The 22,602-nt window shown below is 41.3% G+C and overlaps 1 protein-coding gene across 1 annotated transcript in view; it reads left to right on the top strand.

The window, feature by feature from the left end:
- The window catches only part of luzp2 (leucine zipper protein 2), a gene marked incomplete at both ends in the record, with an annotated part of 197,397 nt that extends 175,876 nt beyond the window's left edge, over positions 1–21,521 (top strand). The window contains 3 exons of the mRNA XM_080501168.1: positions 11,749–11,853; positions 16,441–16,515; positions 21,414–21,521. Coding sequence (XP_080357294.1) covers positions 11,749–11,853; positions 16,441–16,515; positions 21,414–21,521 — 288 coding nt within the window. The remainder of the gene's footprint in view (positions 1–11,748; positions 11,854–16,440; positions 16,516–21,413) is intronic.
- Between the last annotated feature and the right edge of the window lie 1,081 nt (positions 21,522–22,602).

Here is a 22,602-nt window from a genome sequence, read left to right as displayed (position 1 = left end):
CCTATAAGATTTGCCATGCGCGTTAGAATTTTATTGAGTTTTTTTTATTTTTTTTATTGCAGTTTTTCCTTTCTTATCACGCCTAAATGCCTCCTTCACCGTCCTCCCAAAGCAAAATTGTGCAGATAAGACTTTATGTTCTTTGTGGCTGAGCTGCGCAGCAACGCTGTGCCTTTACACACCGCGCTAATTTCAAAGGATTATGTGCGTCAGTAAAATGTGGCTCTCGTGAAAGATAGACAAGCAAAACAAGGAAAACTTAAGGTAAGTGTGGGTTGACTTTTGTTTCTGGCCCAATAAAGTTATTACTTCCCACTTCATTAGCATACAAATAGCAGCACTTCACTTGTGAGCGCCATTATCTCTGTAGCCGCCGTAACACTTTGACGGGCCGTCTGATGAATGTGAGCGCGCCCTCGCCGGGAAATCACTGGAGCGCTCCATCTGTCCAGCCTGCCGGTGCATTTGGAGGTGGGTCGGATCTCATTTACATCACTGCCACGATTAGCTCAGATTAAGTCGTACAGTAGCACTTATTTGGTTTATAAAAGAGCCAAACGGCTCACAGATGAGAAATATAGTCAAATCCGTACTTGGTATTCTTGATTATCCTTATGACAGCTTGGTATTGTAATTATTTGATTTGTTCACTAGTTTATGTCCTGTTTAAGGAAAAATTATCAGCTCTCCCAGTTAGAAATGTATATAACTGGGTATGGATGGATGGATGGATGGTTTAGTGTTTTATTTTATGCAAAGTACACTAATATTTGCATAAGATTCAACTTTAATCTTTCACAATCAGGAACACACACCCGATATTTCAGATTCATGAAGCTTTATTTTCCCTTATTATCCCCCGCCGTGGCCGATAGCCTCCGAAGGGGGATCTTGAAACAGTCTCCGTACGTCCGTACGTCCGTCCGTTCGAACGTTTCTACCTATATCTCGGCAACCCCTGGGCCCACAGTGACCAAACTTCACATGTGGATACATCTCAGAGGGGGAAGGGATGCTATGGTGACCTTGACCTAATTTGCATATTAAGTAGGTCACAGGGTCACGAAGTGCTTAAAAACACATTTTGGGCTCTGGAGGCCTAGGTTTTTGAGCTAGGGCTCTGAAATGTTATACACACATACTAGTACTCTGGGGACACCCTCCAGCATACCAAGTGACCTGCCCTTGACCTTGACCTTGAAGATTGGTAGGGTCTGAAGTTTGCTCGTCATGGTTGCAAAATTACGGAGCCCCTCTGGTGACATTGGTGAAAATTTTTTTTTGCTTAATAACACGTGGCCACTCCTTTGTTACTACAAGAAATATGAAAGAATATTACTGTAGGAATTTGGAGAAAAGTACTCTTAAACTTGAATCTGTTGGTTGAAAATAATGATCTCTCGCCTGTCTTCAAAATGCAATAAAAAGGAATCCTTCATAGGTTTATGCCTGATTCCACTTCAAGGCAATACTAGACATATTCCTTTGTTACTGCAAGCAGTATCGAAGAATATTACTCTAGGGATTTGGAGTAAAGTACTCTTAAACTTGGAGCAAAGTAACGAAAATAATGATTTCTCACACCTGTTTTCAAATTCCAATTAAAAAAGATTCTTCATAGGTTTATGCCTGATTTCACTTCAGTGCAATACTAGATATAGTCCTTTACCAGTACCAGTAAGATCAAATAATATTACTGTAGAAATTTGGAGGAAAGTAATGTCAAACTTGGATCTGTTGGTCGAAAATAATGGTCTTGCCGTCATTCATTTGCTCCAGGTTTAAAAGTACTTTTCTCCAAATTCCTACAGTGATATTCTTTGATGCTGCTTGTAGTAGTAAAGGAGTATGTCTAGTACTGCCTGAAGTGGAATCAGGCATAAACCTATTAAGGATTCCATTTTATTGCAGTTTGAAATTAGATGAGACCATCATTTTTGATCAACACATCCAAGTTTAAGAGTACTTTTCTCCAAATTTCTACAGTAATATTCTTTCATATTTCTTGTGGTAACAAAGGAGTATGCCTAGTATTGCACTGAAGTGAAATTGGGTGTAAACCTATGAAGGATTCCGTTGTATTGCATTTTGAAATCAGACCATCTGTCTTTCTGCCAGCATTGCGGCCGTGCCTGTGTTTTACCGTAAAGGCGTTAATAAAAGCGCAGTTAAAATTGAGTGCCGGCTCACTTGACGGCAGTTTAATAACGCGTGGCCACGACTTATTTATCTCGTTCCCACGCCTCAATAACGCGTGGCCACGCGATTAAGCAATCATTTTTTTTTCACCAATGTCACCAGAGGGGCTCCGTAAAAAATACCTGTATTTTCATATAAACATTTCTCCTCATTTCTCAGCAGTTCCTGGGCCCACAGTCACCAAACTTCACACATGGACACTCCACCTGGGGAGAAGGGGCACCATGGTGACCATGACCTAATTTGCATATCAGGTCACAGGGTCACTAAGTGCATAAAAACACCTTTTGGGCTCTGGAGACGTATTTTGACATAGCTTATGAAGAAGACCTTTCAGATTCTACATAATTATCTACTAGGACCCATGGAACACCCTCTAGTGTACCAAGTGTGCTGCCTTAGAGCTGGCTTTGTGAGAAAATATAAAGCCCTCCGGCGGGGGATTAGCCCAGCAACGGCCTTCTTGTTTTTTAAGGGTAATATTAAGTTTTCACCAATTTTTATACACCCAACCTTTTAAAAGTGGATCGGAGCCATTTCACAGTTACTCAGGCTGAATCCTGGAACGAGCTGCCAGTCAAGCCACAACCATGTTTTCTTGAGATCCAGAGACGCCATTTAGCCTCAAAAACACACGCTTTTCTAGACATTTGTTGGAAACTGGAGTGCTTCAGTGCTTCGGGGAAAACTGAAGGCACATAAAGAGAACGTTCAAACTCCACACTCACACACCATCAAAAGCAAACTGGGAGTTTTATTTGCCTGCGAGGCGACAGCGCTATCCGCTACGTAGCCAAGTTACAAAAGGGAATATTCCCCATTTTGCTTTTGAGTTTTTTCTGCCTCTGCACCCGGCGCCACCGCCGGTGCATCGTAACGCTCTCAAGGTTTTTCCAGCATATTGTGGAAGCGTTTTTATCCGCCGAGCAATAAAACATACATTTGAGTTTCATGAGAACACTTAGTGTAAAATCTGCTTTGTGTTTTGAAATCTTAAGTGGGTAAGTGCGGGGATGTTTGTTTCAAGCACTCAGTGACACCACTTTGAGCTTTGTGCTCGTAGTTTTGAGTTCACATAATGGACCCTAAGCTGTGGTAGACGCCACAGATAAGACTCTTTCAGACCTGACGTCTCTCACACACACACACACACACACACACACACAAAGCTCTTCTCGCTGATGAAAGATTCATTAGTGTGAGGATGCAGAGATCAGCAAGATTGGAGTGGAAGTTGCTTCATATTTAACACTCTCGGGGAGAAAGCCAAGTCTTGTGGTCCGATAGTATGCAATTTTCATCAAAGTAATGGGAGATGATGTCTTAGATGCTCAGAGCAGTGTGCCGGAGGAGAAATCAGGCGTTTCATTGCCCTGCTCTCAGCACTTAGTATTTACTTTTATGATTGTTTGGTTGTCCGCATAAATCAGCGGGAGAGTCGTCTCTGCTGGGCGGGGAGAAGAGAGCTGGTGGTGGACGGTGCAGATCGCTCGTGGTAATAGATGTTTATCAGCTGAGTCTGAAAAGCATTTGCACCACGGAACAGAAAAATCACCTCACTTCACAATTCCTTTTGATAACTTTGTTTGTGAATCGTCTCGTGGTTGTTGAATAGAGGTGGACTGGTTCAGCTGATCCGCAGCTTGATTCAACTTTGAATATAAAAAGAAGGTGTACTTATTCCTTCAAGGTTTTTCAGAAAAAAAGTTGTTGAAAAAGTTAAGTAATAATTATTGGGCTGAAATTCATGTTTTTATAACAAGAATGTAATGGGATCATGAGGAAAAAAATTTGAACAGCTATAAATGCAAAGGTATACAGTGACTGTCAAAATAAAACTACCAAGTGGGATTGTTATTACGGTCACTGTCAAAATAAAACTACCAAGTTGGATTGTTATTGTGGTGATTGTCAAAATAAAACTACCAAATTGGATTGTTATTATGGTGACTGTCAAAATAAAACTACCAAATTGGATTGTTATTATGGTGATTGTCAAAATAAAACTACCAAGTTGGATTGTTATTATGGTGATTGTCAAAATAAAACTACCAAATTGGATTGTTATTATGGTGATTGTCAAAATAAGACTATCAAGTCAGATTGTTATCACAGTGACTGTCAAAATAAAACTACCAAGTTGGATTGTTATTATGGTGATTGTCAAAATAAAACTACCAAGTTGGATTGTTATTATGGTGATTGTCAAAATAAAACTACCAAATTGGATTGTTATTACGGTGACTGTCAAAATAAGACTATCAAGTCAGATTGTTATCACAGTGACTGTCAAAATAAAACTACCAAGTGGGATTGTTATTACCGTCACTGTCAAAATAAAACTACCAAGTTGGATTGTTATTATGGTGATTGTCAAAATAAAACTACCAAGTTGGATTGTTATTATGGTGATTGTCAAAATAAAACTACCCAGTTGGATTGTTATTATGGTGACTGTCAAAATAAAACTATCAAGTTGGATTGTTATTATGGTGACTGTCAAAATAAAACTACCAAATTGGATTGTTATTACGGTGACTGTCAAAATAAAACTATCAAGTTGGATTGTTATTATGGTGACTGTCAAAATAAAACTACCAAGTCCGGGAGAATCTGGACTGGGAGTCGTGACACTCTGGAATAAACTCACAGATGTGTAGATTTCCCCCGTTTCCATGGAAATGGAATGTTTTGGAAGGTTTTCAGTTTCCACTTGAAGCTGAAACGTCTAAATGTCATGTAAACGAGGAGATTTGTAGGAGTTTATTTTAATTGTAAGAGAAACTTGTTGACTCCGGGGGAAGTAGATGAACACCCGGGAAAAAACATCCAAACTCGACACAGAACCTCTTCCCCGCGTTGTTCCTCGAAATCGTGCCGTGATTTAAAGAAGCGCTCCATTACGATGAAGCTTCTGAAGTTAAACACCGGTTTCCACTGGAGCACCGCCGGCCTCGAGACGGCATCCAAAACACCCCGACCTCACGCTGAATGTTGCTGAAGCTGACACTTTGCCGTCCAAAGTTAGGAAATTATGCATGGAATGTTTGCCCAGGAGCGTTCACATCCTCCCGCAAAGCCCGTTCTCCTGAAGCTGCTTAAAAAGACGTGGCCTCACCTGACACCGTGAGAACGGGGCCTGACAGTGACAGGTTACCACTGCTTGTGTTCATCTTCCAACTATCTGGCTTTGTTGCTCTCCAGAGACGCCGTCTGACCCAGTTAAAGTTTAGCAGTGTGCTGACGACGGGTTGCAGCAGACGGATAGTTGCTTGAGGAGAATTATCAACAGTAGGGAAAGAAAGAACGAGAAAGAAAAATCGATCTTGAAATGTCTGGACAGCGTGTGGCGTAAAACAGCAGAGACACAAACTTGATCCAAGCAAAATGCCACGCATTGATGTTGTGTTTTCTGTTTCAGTTGAAATATTAGTGAAACAGGTAGAAGTTTAAACGAAAAGCAAATAGATGTCCATTTGTATTTCTACATAGAAAATCAATCAAGCATGTGAGACCTCGTCTCGACTACAGTTTTCAAAAAAAAAAAAAATGTTTTCAGAATGTCGTCGATTGACAGGCTGGGCCGAATCGAGTTTCCTTATGCGCAGACGCCTACACGTGTCAATGCCCTATAGATTATCAGTACAGTTATGTATGGAACGCTAAGGTCTGTCTGGCACAAAGAAAAGCCACTTCCTTTTTTAATAACTCCTCCAACGACCTTTGCGGAAGAGTTTTAACATCGTCGGGGTCGGAACTCGACGTGCTCCTGAATCACAGGCAACATCTCAGGGTCAAGCAGAAGATATTCGCTGCACTCAAAGACCTTTGTCCTCTGGCGAGACGCGTCGACACACAAAGTCTATAGACGGCGGAGACAGATAAGCTCAGAATACCTGCAGAAGGAATTATTTGACACTTAAGATTTGATGGCAGAACGTTGTGAAACCTTGAGGCTCCATTTACACAACGCTGTCGAGAGGAAACGCACGAATGTGTTTGTGTGTCCGTTTCCACCGCGGCGGTGCTCCGAGTGTCTGAAAACCAAACCGTTCAGAAGCGGCGCTGTTAAAAATGATTCCTAAATCAAATGTGAGTTTTTGCAGGAGAGCCAATGACAAAACCCCAGAGAGAAACCTGGTGACTGTGTGTGTATGTGGGATAGTCGCAAACATAGAAATATATTTTTTGAGTGCAGGATAGGTTTTTGTTTGCTCGTGGGTTTTTTTTTTCTGTGCTCTAAATTTCACACTGCACACTCAGGATTGTGGCACACATAGAATTCCATAAACTGACATCATTTCCAAAACTTTACTGTGTGATCATAAAACTTTTTCTGAAATGAAACCAGGAAAAACTGTCGCTTGAAAGCTTTGTCGTGGTTGTGCTGTTTGACTCGGTGTGTTTCAGTGTTTGTACATGCAGGAATCAGGATGACACAGTTTTCATATCTCCCCTACAACCTCCGTGTTTTGACAAGTGAGACCAACCAGACAAAAGCACTAATAAGAACACAAGGAGAACTCGCTCACAGCAAATCCTAAGGTCATGAACTTAAAGGTGAATCTGGGTTCCCTGTGCAGACAGGGTTGTTTCCCGCTGTGCTCTTCAAGTGGCAGCACGAGCGAATAAGCGTCAGATTAGTGTTTGAGTTTATCCCAGTGAACGACAGAGTCAAACACAGATTATAAATATAACTAATGAGGGTAACTTTTATGCACCAAGGCTTCAAACTGAATGATATTGTTTTTTTAAATGTTTTTACATTTTTTCTCAATGTATTTCTTTTTTATTTCCCAATTCTCTCCAGTATTATTATTATTATTATTATTATTATTATTATTATATCATATTTCGCTCCATCCCTCCCCTCCTATTACCACACACACGTACATACAGAGTTTACTGCACTGATTTGTAAATAGAATAATGTTATAAAAAGGAAATATAATGGCTAGCAGTGGTGCACGGTCCTGCACGGTTTAGGCGAAATATAACATGACACCGAGCCCAAAAACTAAACGGTTGGATTCAGATTTTTTTTGCAGTGGAAGTTTGCTAGTTAGCATAGAGCAAAACTGTAAGGTGAGGGTGAATTTGTGAAAACCTGGTTTTTAATTGACATTAATCAGGTGGAAAAGATTTCAAATTGTACTTTTTTGTAAAGAAAAAAAAAAGAAAAGTGAATTAAACACAACACATTCAGTGTACTTGTGCTTCTTCCACAATACAGAAAACAAAACATTGGGAATTTATAGTTTATCATGCTATCATTTTAATTTCAAGATCCAATTGGGTTGTAAATGGCCTTGAATTCCCTTCAGATCAGGTACTCCAAGAGTTTATTTAAAACCAGGCGTACACAACCAGAAGGGAGAACCAGGAGGAGTCTTCAAACAGGCAGGGGTCAGGAACACAAGTAAATCCAAAGAGAACCCTAGAGAATGGCTGGGCTCGGAGGCACCGGGGGAACAGGGCTTAAATACACTGGGGAAACTCATCGACACTCATCAGACACACGGAGGGAGGGTGAACAGGAAGGACAAGTGAACTGAGACGCAGACAACACAAACAGGAAGCGACAGTCTGGTACTTGACTGAGACCCAAAAGGGTTTCATCACTGCTAGAATTCCATTCACACTAACAAAGAACAAATTTGTGTTCCACAACAGGAATCCATGACAATATTTATAGATAATGTCAATATTTTTTATTGAACACATATATGATTTTTATTACCCCCCGCCGTGGCCGATAGGCCCCGAAGGGGGATCTTGAAACAGTCTCCGTACGTCCGTCCGTTCGAACGTTTCTACCTATATCTCGGCAACCCCTGGGCCCACAGTGACCAAACTTCACATGTGGATACATCTCAGAGGGGGAAGGGATACTATGGTGACCTTGACCTAATTTGCATATTAAGTAGGTCACAGGGTCACGAAGTGCTTAAAAACACATTTTGGGCTCTGGAGGCCTAGGTTTTTGAGCTAGGGCTCTGAAATTTTATACACACATGATACACACTCCAGGGATAACCTCCAGTACACCAAGTGACCTGACCTTGACCTTGAAGATTGGTAGGGTCTGAAGTTTGCTCGTCATGGTTGCACAATACATGTATTTTCATATAAACATTTCTCCCCATTTCTCAGCAGTTCCTGGGCCCACAGTCACCAAACTTCACACATGGACACTCCACCTGGGGAGAAGGGGCACCATGGTGACCATGGCCTAATTTGCATATCAGGTCACAGGGTCACTAAGTGCATAAAAACACCTTTTGGGCTCTGGAGACGTATTTTGACATAGCTTATGAAGAAGACCTTTCAGATTCTACATAATGATCTACTAGGACCCATGGAACACCCTCTAGTGTACCAAGTGTGCTGCCTTAGAGCTGGCTTTGTGAGAAAATATAAAGCCCTCCGGCGGGGGATTAGCCCAGCAACGGCCTTCTTGTTTTCACTTAAAAACACTCAATCATACAGCTATTTGGATTAACTTCAATTGATCAAGGGTTCATACTTGCTCAGTATCACCATACTTGTGAAACTTGTTATTGAAACCACCGCCTGTGGGCCGCGGTAACTTCAACCGGAGCCTCCGTGTATCTCCTCCAAACATCCCAAGTTTTATTTACCTCCTTTAGCCTTCATATCAGGGCATTTGTTACGCTGCTGATTCAGAGTACAAAAACCTCACAGGAGTCGTGTTTTTTTTTTTTGTTTGATTTTTTTTTGTTTTTTTATCGATGGTCGTGATATACAATGATTGCTCAACTGCCTCCAGAGAAGTCCTTTTTATCTCTGGCTGTCCGTCTTGTTTTCCTCCCGCCGCCGCGGCTCCGGCTGCTTGGAATGCATCTGAAGTGGGCGACTTCCACTGGAAGATCACTGACCGTCATACGCGGGTCTCGCGGGAGTAATTCTCCACCACGCGTTGATATTCCACCCAGGGTTGATGTGTGTGTGTACGCTCACTTACGTATTTAGACACCAGTCTCATCGTCGTGTTTGACCGTCCGCTATCTGCGGCTCAGCGAGTGGGGAGAAAATAGTGTTTACATTGTGAACTCTGATAAAAAGTACACAAAGTAAATATGATAAGACGGAGCTGATTTTTTTTTTTTTTTTTTTCCCCTTTGAATATCTGGCTAACTCTACGTGCAGTGCATTTGTATTTTATTGTGGAATATATTCAGTATCACAGACTGAGAAGCATTTCCAACTGTAGTATTGGCTTGAGTTGGACTTTTTGGATTTATCCACCACTCTGGCATAAACTGAAGTATCTCATCAGCTCTGATCATTCCCGTGATATTTTGTTAACATCCATGTCAAGTAGTACATTTAGTTACCCTAACTCCTCATTTAATTTCATTAAGTCCTGTTTAAAAAGAGAAAATTATCATTTGAGCATTTTGGCATATGCCCCAATGTCTACCGGCTCTCTTCGGCCTCAACAGTATCTTGTTTTTACTGAAATAAGTACGGCTTTGCAGAGACGAAGCCTTAAAAGAACTGCAGTGAACACGGCCATCGACGAGACTTTAACTTTAGTCAAAAAATATCTCTTCTCGAGGGTCGGATGTGAAGTGAGCACATCCGTGGAATGAATACATGACAAGTAGGAAGATTGATTTGATATAAAGACCTACAGATGTCTGTACAGTCAGTTCTGTTAGTATAAAATGTATATATGTGGTTGAATGAACGTCCGCTTTCCTCTGCTGTTCCTGGGGATTGGCTCAGGAAGTAGACGTGGACCAGACATGGCCGACCGCCAGTCAGCCAGGGTCGACCCAGAGTCTTGATTCCATCTACCGTATTTCCCGCACTATAAGGCACCTAAATACCTCAAATTTTCTCAAAAGCTGCCAGTGCGCTTTATAACCCGGTGCGCCTTATATATGGAAGAATTGCTCTACTCCAGACTGCTATTTGACAGCTGAACAACCAGAAGCTTTTATTTTGACAACTCTAACTTCTCAACCGGATCTTCAGAGCGGACGACACTCCACACAACACCTTCATCACTCATGGTTGCAAACCAACAATCAACACAACACCAAGCCCAACAACAACCCACAATAACCGCCAACAACACAAAACATGAATTCCCATCATGCCTTGCATCCTGAGCTCCTCAGTGCAGCCGCTAGCTGCAATGAATTATGGGAGTTTCTGTTTGTGGTGTTTTAAATGCAATTATTGGGGGTTCTATTTGGTTTGTGGTGTCGGTAATAATTGTGTTGTGTTGTGTTTTTGTTGCTCAGTTCATGTAGTTTAGTTTATTACCGGTAGTTGTAAGTTGTCAACCAGCAGTGAAGAAGGTTTTGTGTGTAGTGTCCTCCTGGCATAGGCTGCAGGTAGGACTATCAAAATAAAGTGCGTGCACCTCTCTGGGTGTTAGAATCAGTGGAAAATGTAACCTAATGGCTTTGAGCTATAAAGGTTGCTGACCACTGGTCTATTGCATGCGCCTTATAATGCGGTGCGCCTTATATATGAACAAAGTTGTAAATTATGTCAATCAATTTAGGTGTGCCTTATAATCCGGTGTGCCTTATAGTGCGGAAAATACGGTAATTAAGTTTAAAAAAACAACAAAAAAAACTGCCTGGATACAGGTTTGTATGTAACTGTGATTGTTTCAAGACTCCTGAACTCGACGATTTGAGCATGTTGATTACCAGCTACTCTGTGAAACATGTTTTTTTTTTTTTAAGTTTTCATTGGCTCCAAGCACCATTGTCATGTAACCGGACCACCAAAACAACAACAAGCGTTTTCCGTTTTCACCTGAAAAGCGCCTCGGATTGCGGAAATCGTCCATCTTTTCACCTCCTTGGAATTCTGCTAAAGATTCTTTTGGCTCTGATGAGCGTTTCTTTCCTTTGCTAGCAGCTTTAGCGCATAGCCGCTGTCACGCTCTGCAGTGAAGCGAGACAACAGCTGGGAAATTCCTGACGCTGTCAAAAGATGATCTGTGATCGCATAAACCTAATCACATCTGTCCACGAACCCTTCCCACTGTCACACAGCCACTGCTGCTCAGTATGGAGAAGTCTGGATTATTCTATTTTTACCTAATTTGAAAATACGTCATATGAACACAATGAAGTTGTGGGGGTCTGCAGACTAATTGTATTTATTTTCGTTAATAAATTGTAAAATTTCAATTCATTTGCCACCTTTAATAAATGAATATGGGCTATTTTACTCACACTGATACATGCGAATGAAACTGTCTTTTTTAACTCGTACTTTATTATTTCAGAATTTATACAATTCTGTCACAGTGGCTTTTATGTTGACCTTGGTGTTCAGGTTTGAAGAACATCTGCAGTGAAATCAAATGCAATAACTTCTTGTATAGACTCCTGTTTAAAGGAAAAAGAAAAATGAACCACTCTGATGAAGCATTTTTTTTAAATTATGATGTCATGTATGTGAATTAAACTTGGCTCTCTTTCACATGTGGATCGGCAGATGTATTTATCCCTTTAAATATTTATATTGTCAAAATGTCTCCTTCTGTCCTCACAGGATATCTCCAAAATCCAGAGAATTGTCACAGCCAGTAAATCACCCATGAACAGCGGAGTAATGAGGAGAGAGAATGGCGGCGTGAAAGAGTGCCAGATGGAAAAGGTGAGCTTCAGAGTAATTAAACTGTAATGGCCTATGTGACCTGAGGGCCCATATCCATGAAGTTCATCTGTTCACTGAATTTCCTACTCAAGTCCCTCATTAGTAGTGAAACAAGTCACTTTCATTCTAATCGTCTTCATTAGGTTGATTAATTGGGGAAATTTCGTCGAGGATCAGCAACAAGGTTTACTTTTTATTGTTTGTTTAGACGTTAGCGGAGGTGGAAAGAAACACCAGGATCATATTTGGTTTCTTTATGTAGTGTAGTTTGGAAAATTGCTGCACTGATCAAATCACATAAATGCAGTCAGTGGTAGCATACATTTAGGAGGTGTGTGTGTGTGTGTGTGTGTGTGTGGTTGGTTAATTGCACTGCACTGAGGCGTTGGTGAATGGTTGATGAGAAACACCTGTGTGATTGTCCAGGTGCCTTTAAGAAGGACACACACCCCCAGTGCAGGTCGGCTGCTGCTCGTGCGAGATGCCGTCAGCAAGTTACTAAAAGTTACTGTGCATGTTTTGCTTAAGTTGACTGCCACATGTTGAAATCAATAGTTCTGGCTGAAGAAGACGTTTTTATTTTCTTTCTGAGTGGAATCCAGTGGATTGTGACGGGGAGAGAGGGAGGGAGCCTCGGTGCTCAGTCTGAATCTGTAGAAGCTTCACTAGAAAATGATCCAGCCAGAAAAGTCTTCATTCTTTTTTTTTTTAGAATTAGTATTTTATTGTGTTTTCCAAAATGTACAACAGTCAATCCTTCACAATACAAGCACATTTCTCCCAAACTCAATGTCCTTTATAATATCCATACTTGTAATAAAAGGGAATACTCACATAAAACAAAGGAAAAATAAACAGACAAGAAAAAGACAAATATAAATAATACAAAAATACAAGAAACAGTTGTAGCTCAGAACCAGGGGTAAAAATTAAGAAATACTTTATATATATATATATATATATCTACCCGGCCTCTGTAGAAAGGATTAGCGTCCTCAGACATGCATCACTCAGACAAAAATAGTCCACAAAAGCAGACATACATTACAGGAGGTCCGACACAAAGTCAGGTCTCTGTTGCTGAATATATTGTAGCCATCCTTTCCAGTTATCCTTGAATTTGTCAACTTCCAGTCTAAGAGACGCAGTCAATTGTTCCATATTATAAATGTTTAACATTACATCCATCCATTCGGATGAGAGAGGCGCCTCATGGTGGAGATCAAAGGAGATCAGCGTCTGTTACCATGGAGACGCTCCCTGCTCAGTGTTTCACACAGTGATGCAGCTATACGAGTTAATTGCTATCCTGCTAATTGTGGTGTTGGCAACGATCTGCGCTCTACCGAGTGTAGCTCTAGTTTTTTACAGTTTTCAAATCAATTTTTCACAGGTGAAGTCTCTGATCACCGTTTTGATGTGGGACGTATAACGCATCTTTTTTGAAAGGAAAACACAAAAACATTATTTTCACTTGAAACATGTAAAACAGGGCCTTAATAGGACGAATATATACTGACATCAGCACTTTCAAAAAAGATCCTTCCTGTGATGAATAAATCGTGCATATGAGATGTTTTTTGACAGTGTTGTGAAAAATCAAGCGACTACAAGGATTCATATGTATAAAAATTCTAAACATTTGACACCACATTTTAATTGAAGCTCTAATAAATGCAAGATATTTGTGGATGATGTCAGAAGAAATATCATGATGCGTTTACAGCAATCAACATCAATTGGAATATCGATTTGTTTTTATTCTTCTGTTTAGCGGCGAGATTATTGATCAGATTAAAAGAGAAGAAACGCAGAGGTATTATCCTGGGATGTAGTAGAAGTGTGTGATGGGCATTTTTAAGAGTTTCTTCTGACGTCTATGGAGGATGAAAAGATCTGGACAGATCTATTTATACTGAAAATATTTTTTGCAGACACCTTAAATCTCCCTACAATGCTTCCAGCGCTGCTTTTGAACCGCGCTGCACAGCGGCGCGTTGTAGTTCCAGTCAAGATAAAAAATTTGCACATTCAACCTCACTTCAAAGAAAGTCCTCACTCTGTGCCTCGCTGACACCTTGAAAGCAGTTATTGAGGGAAGAGAGCAAGAAGCAGCCGCTGACCTTCCCTTTTCACATTTTTTTATTTATTTTTTTATTTATTTTTAAAGGACTTTTGGTCCCTCCGAGTCGCAGACTCGCCTCTCCAGATCCAGGTGACTGTGAACAGTTGGATTTGATGGCGGCTCCAAAAGAGTATCTGCCCACTCTGTCAGATCCAAGAGGATATAAAGAAAGAGAGGAGAGGAAAAAAAAAAAGGAAGTGAACTGGCTCTGCAAGGATTTTTGACAAGTGGCTATCGGGCACCATTACAGATGTGAGTTGATAAGACCACGGCGGACCAGCGAATACCGAGGGAGGCCTCCCAGGGAGCGGCGCCGGCCCGTGTAGGAAACTGTGTCAGGAAGCCTGTTTCCTTAATGAAATGGTGCCAAAGACAACGTTCGCTGCCATCCAGTAATTGATTATATAAATCTGGCAGGGGGTGTAAAAAAATCCTGCAGCAAGACGGGGAAAACATGCTGCAGCAGATAAGACGAGCCGCAGACTGGGATATTGTGTTGTGCTCACGAACGCCATCACATCCCTCCGCGTCCGCCTCTCTCTGTGGGCGGAGAGGAAATGAGGAGAGACAGTTTTTTTTTTGTCAGCATGTATGTTTTGCGGTTTGAAAATTAAATGTGACGGGTTCGCAGCAAACTAGTAAATGATTTTTTTTTGGCTTCTTGGAGGCGGCGCTCATCATTAACACGCCCGGGCTGGAGATTGTCTCGTAGTGACAAGCAGCATCTTGAGTTTTTTTCATTCTTGAAATCCCTTCAGATATCGTGTAGAAAAGGTTCCTGAAGCAAGGAGTTCACAACTGAAATCCGCCTTCATTGTGGGGCGGCGTTGGCTGTTCAAGCAGTGTGCGCATCTGAACTCGCAGGAAACGGTGCAGGTCTGTCGCACAGTTGTCGTTTGAGTGGCGTTGCTCGCAGCGATTCGCTCACGGCGGGAGAAAATACATCCAATATGATGCCTGCAAGTAATGATCACTGCACTGATCATAGATTAAACAGTCAATAGTGGAAAATGGACGGGTTTTTTTTTTTTAATCTGTGGGCCCGAGGTGACAGCCGTCAAAATAACTGATGAAACTGAAAGGTGCGGTGGATCTTATCTAATGTTTTTATTACAACCAGCATGTTAGCAGTCCTGTCCAACTGTTGTTGGATTGTTTTACACAATAACGGTACTCGGAGTCACTGAAAACACTGCGAGTCCACCCACTTGTAACCGGGAAAACACAACTTCTCTGAAATGCTGCTGCCGCATGTGTCTGTAGTAAGCAGTTCTTCTGCACGTGCTCAGTAGATGGACGATTACAACCATGGCGTCCTGGCGTGTCGTGCCCCCCAGTCACTGTAGTAACAATCCCACTTGGTCGTCGGTCCATACGAACGTCCGTGCAGCGACTCCCAGTGTTACCGTTTACAGCGTGACGTTCTCGATTTCATTAAAGAACAACGGCACCCACTAGTGGCCCGACATGCTAACGACAGCATTTCAGTGAAAACTGATGTCGTTTTCAAAACGTCGCTGTGTAAACACAAACGTTCGTGAACGAAATGAGGCATTTTCATTTTGAACGTTGTCGCGTAAACAAGACCATAGAAAGGTGAATAAATGCTAATGTTCAGTTTCTCCATAAATTGATTTAAAAACTCGTACGCCTGTTTTTCCAGTTTAACCCTCTGTGGCCTGAAGCATTTTGTGCCGTTTTTCACTACAATTGATTTTTCCTTTATATCTCAGATGTAAAATCCTTAAACCTTGCGCCTTTTTTGGTGTCATTTTGTTCAGGACAACCTCATAAATGCATTTCTGAAGTATTTTCATCACTTTGGCACACTGTATTAAAACAGTGGATCTAAAAACACCATAAAATGACAAATTCGGTGGTAAAAACATAGATTTATTGACTATAAAAGTCACAGACATGGTTTACGAATCATTTTGTTTACTTGTAAAATAAGTCTAAACTACAATTAACTAAAATTTATCAAAACAGGACTGAAAAAAACAGTTATATACAGATATTTACAGTGAAATAAAAGCACTGCCACAGGCGTTTTTGTAAAACTATTTATAAAAGGTCACATGTTTTTCCTCATATCTCCGATCAACGTCATTTAACAACGAGCTTGTAGTTTTATATCTGCACTTTGGACACGGATTGAAACACCGGACCAGACGACGCTGTGCTGTGACGCTACTGCCTTTTCAAACGGTCATGTGACGAGGACGCACCGGTGCGTCCGCCGGCCCCAGAGGGTTAAATTACTGCAATGACCAAACCAAGCGCCGTACTGGGACAATCCCGCAGTCTTTAGACGAATCAATTCAACTTTGTTTTGGCCAATATTAAGGTGGATATCAAGGTCTGCTATGTTTTCACTGAACACACACAGCTGAACAAACTTGCTCCATGATGGCTTTTTGTTCCCTCCCCCCCCCCCCCCCCCCCCCCCCCCAACCCCCCAGCCTGGAGCTGACTGCTCTCAGAACCAGACGGAGGAATCGGGGCCGGCCAGTAAAAAGCTTCCAGAGCAACAGCAGGTGAGCCTCGGTTACACTCGCAGTTCATTTCACCCCAATATCAGCTGGTAAATTCATGTAAATCAACACAGAAGGCAACTTTTGTTTTTCTCTTCATCTTCATCATGTCGTCGTTGAATTTAAATCCCCCTCCACTGTCACACTCGGTCCCAGGGCCATTTATTTATGATGAATTAATCTTTAAAAAACACATTTTAGGTAATTAACTTGTACAACTGAGACATTCTTGATGAACTAACAAAACTAATTCAACTCCATTGGAACAATGTTTATGTCGTGACACTAGAAGTCAAACAATATTTGGCAGTACCATGTTAATTAAAAAGTATTTCACAAAAAAAAAAAAAAAATACAACTGACATAGCCTACAAACATTTGATAAGTACCACTGCTGTTTCAACTTTAATTTAACAAAGACAAAGCAGAAGTCAAGTAAAACACTAAGCCCTTGTTTGCACAAGAACGTTTGCAAGTGAAAATGTTTTTTGCGTTTTCGTTCTGAAAAGTTTGCTATTTGCACGGCCACAGTAGCGGCACGTCAGGAGAGTTCAGTTTTATCCAGTTCCGTCGGGTTTCGCCCAGTAAGACGCTCTTAGAAAGGACTGTGTTGTTTTTGGTGGAGTTGAATAAAGTTGAATTGGAATTGAAAAATCCCGACTATTGGGAGTCGGAGTGTTTTCTAAAAGTTGCATTTTCCCCTGATTTGGAGCCGTTTTCAAAAACGTACGTCTTCAATGGCTCAAAACTCCTTGTTTGCATGTTGAGCATTAAAAGCTCATTGAAACATATTTTATTGACAACAGACATGTATATGATTACTTGTGTACTATTTCAGCTCTATAGTTATAAAGTATAGCAAGTAATCCAGCTCACAAGTATTGTCCTGATGAAGAAGGAGTGAGATTGAAGCGATCCACGTCTGTATCGACGGTTCATGACAATGACAGGAAGTGATAAACCTCACAAAGCCGACTTCACATTCCTAAAAAGAGACGACGACCCGCTAAAATCCAATAACGCGCGATCCAAAGTCAGCGACGGTGAGATACGCAGCGCCCTGCCAGAGCCCGAGCACAACTGCCTCCCTCATCACATTACTGAAGTGAGTCACACCTGTTTGACGGCGGCAGATGGTTCAGCAAAACAATGCATCTCATTTCAATGCAGCGCAATACGCTTGCAACTGAGCTGGCAACCGGTCTGGCATTCCGAGTGGCGGCTGTCCATTTTTAGACCAGTTGCCAAAAAAAACCCCGAAACGAACCCGAGAGCATTTCAATGGAGATCTTGACAAATGGATGCATTTGACTTTAGTTGTTTTGTTATTTAGTGGACTGATTCCAAACAGAACAAGTTAGAATAATAATATCTTTACCGAGATTCGATGTGGTGAAATAGATCTACATAATATGTTTCTCGTTAGTGAAGTCAAAAGCAGTTTTCTTCCCCAAGGCATTTCTGCTGTTCTGCACACAGAAGCAACAAAAAAAAAAAAAAAAAAAGTACAAATCTAATCACAGAGGCACATCTGTGGAAGTGAACAGGGTCATTTTAAGAGTGGTGATATTTTCAGAAAAGTACCAAAGCTGCCTGTCGTGGTTCCCTCCTTTTTTATGTTGTTCTTAGTAAAATGTTCACATAAGCTCACATCCCCTCTGTGTGTCGCTATCATGAACAACTGAGTGGTAAACAGTGTGATTAGGACTGATTTGCATTCTGGTCTCTGCGGATCAATCCGCATTTAAGGTGCTCCTTTTTCTTTTCTTTTCTTTTTTTTCCCTCCCCTTCATTATGTGTTCTCATGTTCGATTTGTGAGACGGAGAACCTGAGTGACGCGTCACGTTGTGCTCCGGCAGCCCGTTGTGTTTTTGTACGACACAACAAAAGGCTCGAAGGAAGAAAAGAAAAGAGAAACAGGAAGCGCCTGCACTCTGGGCTGGATATATTGCACAATGTGGCCCTCGTCTATTCACTCAGTCTCCTCTGGCAGGCTGATCAGACGGAGCGACGAGGCCCGAAAATCAAGAAAAAGACAACGTAAAAAACCACAGAGGAGAGTTTTCTCTCACAGTGTCTGTTCTGCCGCCAAACAGCCAGCAAAATAACATTTACCTGCTTGGGAAAATATATTGTGGCAGCTTGAAAGGCGACAATTCATCTTTTGCACTATGTACTCAGATGTTGGATGAGTTTGTTGTTTTGCTCATTTTGACATTCAAGCATTTTTTTTCTTTTTACACTTTGATGTTAAAAGAAAATAAAAGCTTCCGCGGTGCCCGCCCTGACATTTTTTTTCTCACATTATTAAAAATGTAGCGGCTCAACGAACATCACGAGGGAAACAAAACCAAACACATAGTATACATTCATGTTTTCATGAGTTTCACTTGTTTTCGTTACTGCCTTTATAAGATCTGTTTAATTCAGGTGAAGCACTTTGCAACATTGTAGCAAAGTTGCACATCGTGACATTGTGTAACAATGTAACATTAAAATGTAACTTTATTATATTACACAATGTAAAGTGCAACAAAAATACCACAGATCAACATTATTTAAAAATGTCAACCCTTTAATAGCTCTTATTTAAATACGTTGAAGATACTTTTCGGTTGCGTTTACCAACCTTTCTGTGGAACCAGAGCATTATCAAAAAGTTGCATTTCCACAGAAACAGAATCCAAGCATTTTTTTAAAGTTTCACTTTGGGAGACGTTTCCAAAAAGTTGCATTTTCAGTGGTTCCAGTCAACGTCATCGATAAATTTGACCTCCAGTACAATGAAAACGTCCCATGTTCATTTGAAAACGTGTAACAGGGACCTTCTGTTTGCTGATAAAAGTACTGATGTAAATACAAAATCATGCAATCGTGATTTAATACAGAGACCCGATAGTTGAAATTCTGTATGAAAAGTGGCATTGGTGCATTCCTTCCTTAAGTTGCACGGATGAATGAAGAGGTACTTTTTCTCTCCTTTTGTTTGTTTTGCTTGGAGCCAGGTAATAGAACTATAACCCGCTGCCATGCTGAGTGATGTGTAACTCAATAATTTGCAAGCAGCCACTGAGCCTTGGGGCATTTTCCAAAGTGACATTGGTAAATACCAAACAGATGCTTTACTCAGAGAATTTTCTCCCGCTGTCTGTTTGCAGTGCTTAAACATGTAATTGCCAAATAAAATGTCCTAAATTATTCAGCAGAAAATAACATCCTACCTTACTTGGTTGGCTTTGGAGAATTCAGGCTAAAAATAAAATGGAAGGAGAGAATACACTCTTATACTTTCTTATTTTTCAAGTAAACACCCCAAGTCTAACACCACCACCTGGATGGGCCGTTTTTAAATCACACAACCAAACATTAATCGTCTGTGTTTCAAGAGAAAAAAGAACTTAAGTTGACAAGGAAGCATGGCGGGATGCTCTGAATTTGGAATCCAGTTCACCACTTCGGAGTTTTAATTTAAAGTGAGCACTAATTCACCATCGTCTGGCGTTCTGGCAAAATTATAATAGGAGTGAAAATCCTGGAGAAAACACTGAATTTATGCAAAACAAAGAGACAATTGCAAAATAAAAAAATCTTATGAAAATGTCTCTGTGGGAATTTTGGAACAAAACAATAGTGTCATTCATGAACCGTCGCTCATATCCAATGCCTTTAACCAGCTCTTCTCCTCCACGCTTTTTTTTTTTTTTTGCTTTGCCACTCGAGAACATCTCGTCCACACGATGTTCCCTGGACGATGCTTTTGGTCTGCAAAACGCACATTGAGCTCTTGTCACCACCACCATCAGAAGACCCGGGGTGTTTAGAGACTCTTGTTTTCTCTCCGCAATCATGCAACCTGTTACAGGAGCCGGTTAGCGCTTAGCTTTGTTAGCGGTTAGCTCCCTCCGTCCTCTCACCCTGCCCGCTCGCCTGGGGCGACCGCGGCTCAGTGGTGCAGCGGGTCGTCCAATAACCGATGGGGTTGGAGGTTCGAATCCTACTCAATTCAAGTCATTGTGTCCTTGGGCAAGGCACTCTGTGCACATCACCTCGTATGAATGTTGGTTGGAGCCACGCCTCCGTCAGCAGCCCCAGGGCAGCTCACCGTGACTGGTGTGAATGAAAAATGGTTTCTGCATGCGCTTTCCAAGCCATTATTATTATTATTATTATAATTATTATAACAGAAATATCGTTCGCAAAGGGACCAAAGCCAGAGATCTCTTGTTCGCTCCGGTTCAGAGTTCGTGGACGGTTTTTCCCGCTTTTTGGTATTAGTTTGATTAGTTTCCATATGCTATAGAATCAATACTTTATAGTTGGAGTGTTTTCATGGGTTCCTTTAAAAGTAAACTAAATAGTTAAATGTTGATCGTCATGGTTTTGGGGTTTGGCTGGTTGGTCGACTGGGTGGGTGAAAAAACAACTGAAACCCTTTAACACTGTATTTCCTTATTATCTTTGTGATTGTATTTTACAATGTGTGTTTTGGAACTTTCTGAATCCTGGAAGATTTATCTCGAGAGGTTCTCAATGTGTGAGGAGGCAGTGTTGACAAGTTAAAAGTGAACGGCCGGATGAAGGTTGCAGACCAAACGCATCCTCCAGAAAACCGTCATGAAGCTGCGTCAACTGAAGGAGCTCCTTAATAGGATAGAAGTTACGTGCAGAGAATGAGGATTAAGAACGAATCGGAGCGATTATAAGTCTGTGGTAGAGACGGAAATAAAAAAAAAGCTGGCCCCAAAAAAATATTATCTTTAAGCAGCCAAAAATGTGTTTTTCTTCATCCTTTGTATCCCACTTGCATTTAGGAGCCTTTTCCGCTCTGATTACAGGCCACCACATGTCTTCATTGTGTCAGTCTTACTCATTATGAACCTTTATCTTCTGAACCGAACAGCAAATGAGCCAAATCCAGACTGGAAAATTGGACACAAAGCCCACAGACGACAGCGAGGGAGCAGACGGAGGCAGCAGCAGAAAGACAAAGCCACATAAATACAACTGAGCGGACGGCAAATCATCGGGAATGCAGAGCTCCTGTCTTGCCTGGAGGATCTTTCTAAGAGCACACACTCGCGCACTCACACAAAAACCATGTGCGCGCGCACACACACACACACACACACACACACACACACACACACACACACACAACAGCATTGTTAGCGGAAGCTGAGACACTGGAATTGTCAACAGATTTCAAACTGTCATCTGGAATCCTTCATAGTAAAATGGCATGCGTTTAGAACTTCTTTTTTAAGGTAGCAATGGCACTGGTAACTTGTTTCATGATTGTTCATTTGTTGTTTACTTATGAGTTTTTTTCTGAGTGAGGACACTGCTTTCTAAATGTGTGATCTTTCTAGAAAATTCCCTTTGCACTGGTGAGGTCTGACACTGTATCCTGTGATGAGTATATAAAATTGACCAATAAAAAAGTACTACTACTGCTATTACTACTCCTACTACCCAACTTAGAATATTGTTTGTCACTCATTGTAGCAAGGTTAATTTACTCCTCCACATTTTGAAATATAGAGGATCAAGTTGGCTGGCCAACTGTTCAACATTTAATATTTCAGCACTCTTTCTGCCTCCAACACTCCAGAGGCAAAGAGCCAAAGACTCACAATGGGTCGTCTCCCTGAGAATGTGCCATGCACTGAGTAGTAACTCCTAGCTACATGTATCTGTGTTCTCTGACCTTTCTGTGTCCTTTCAATAAACTGTAATTTTCGGTAAATGTGTGAAGAATAAATGGTTATTTGTGGGAAAGAAATGAGTGAGCATGTTTGTGATCGGGTTCACGGTGTGTCTGCGGGAGGTCAATGTGAAGCCGCCGACGCCACCTTAGGTCAGGACAAATTAGATTTAAGAAGATAAAGTTGACCTTTGTAGGGTCCTCACTTAAACTGCACACACACACACACACACAAACACACTTGCACGCCTCCCGTCAATGTGCACTTGAGAACATTCGGTGATCAAAAGTACATTTTTGCAACAAAGCTGTTCGACATCTCAGATTTTAAATACGGCGTGTGAAACATTAAGCCCGTTGGCCAGAACCGGCCTGCGAGAAGCTG

This window comes from Blennius ocellaris (genome assembly GCF_963422515.1).
Source record: "Blennius ocellaris genome assembly, chromosome: 1".
NCBI classification, from domain to species: Eukaryota; Metazoa; Chordata; class Actinopteri; order Blenniiformes; family Blenniidae; genus Blennius; species Blennius ocellaris.
This window is presented reverse-complemented; position numbering and strand designations above follow the sequence as displayed.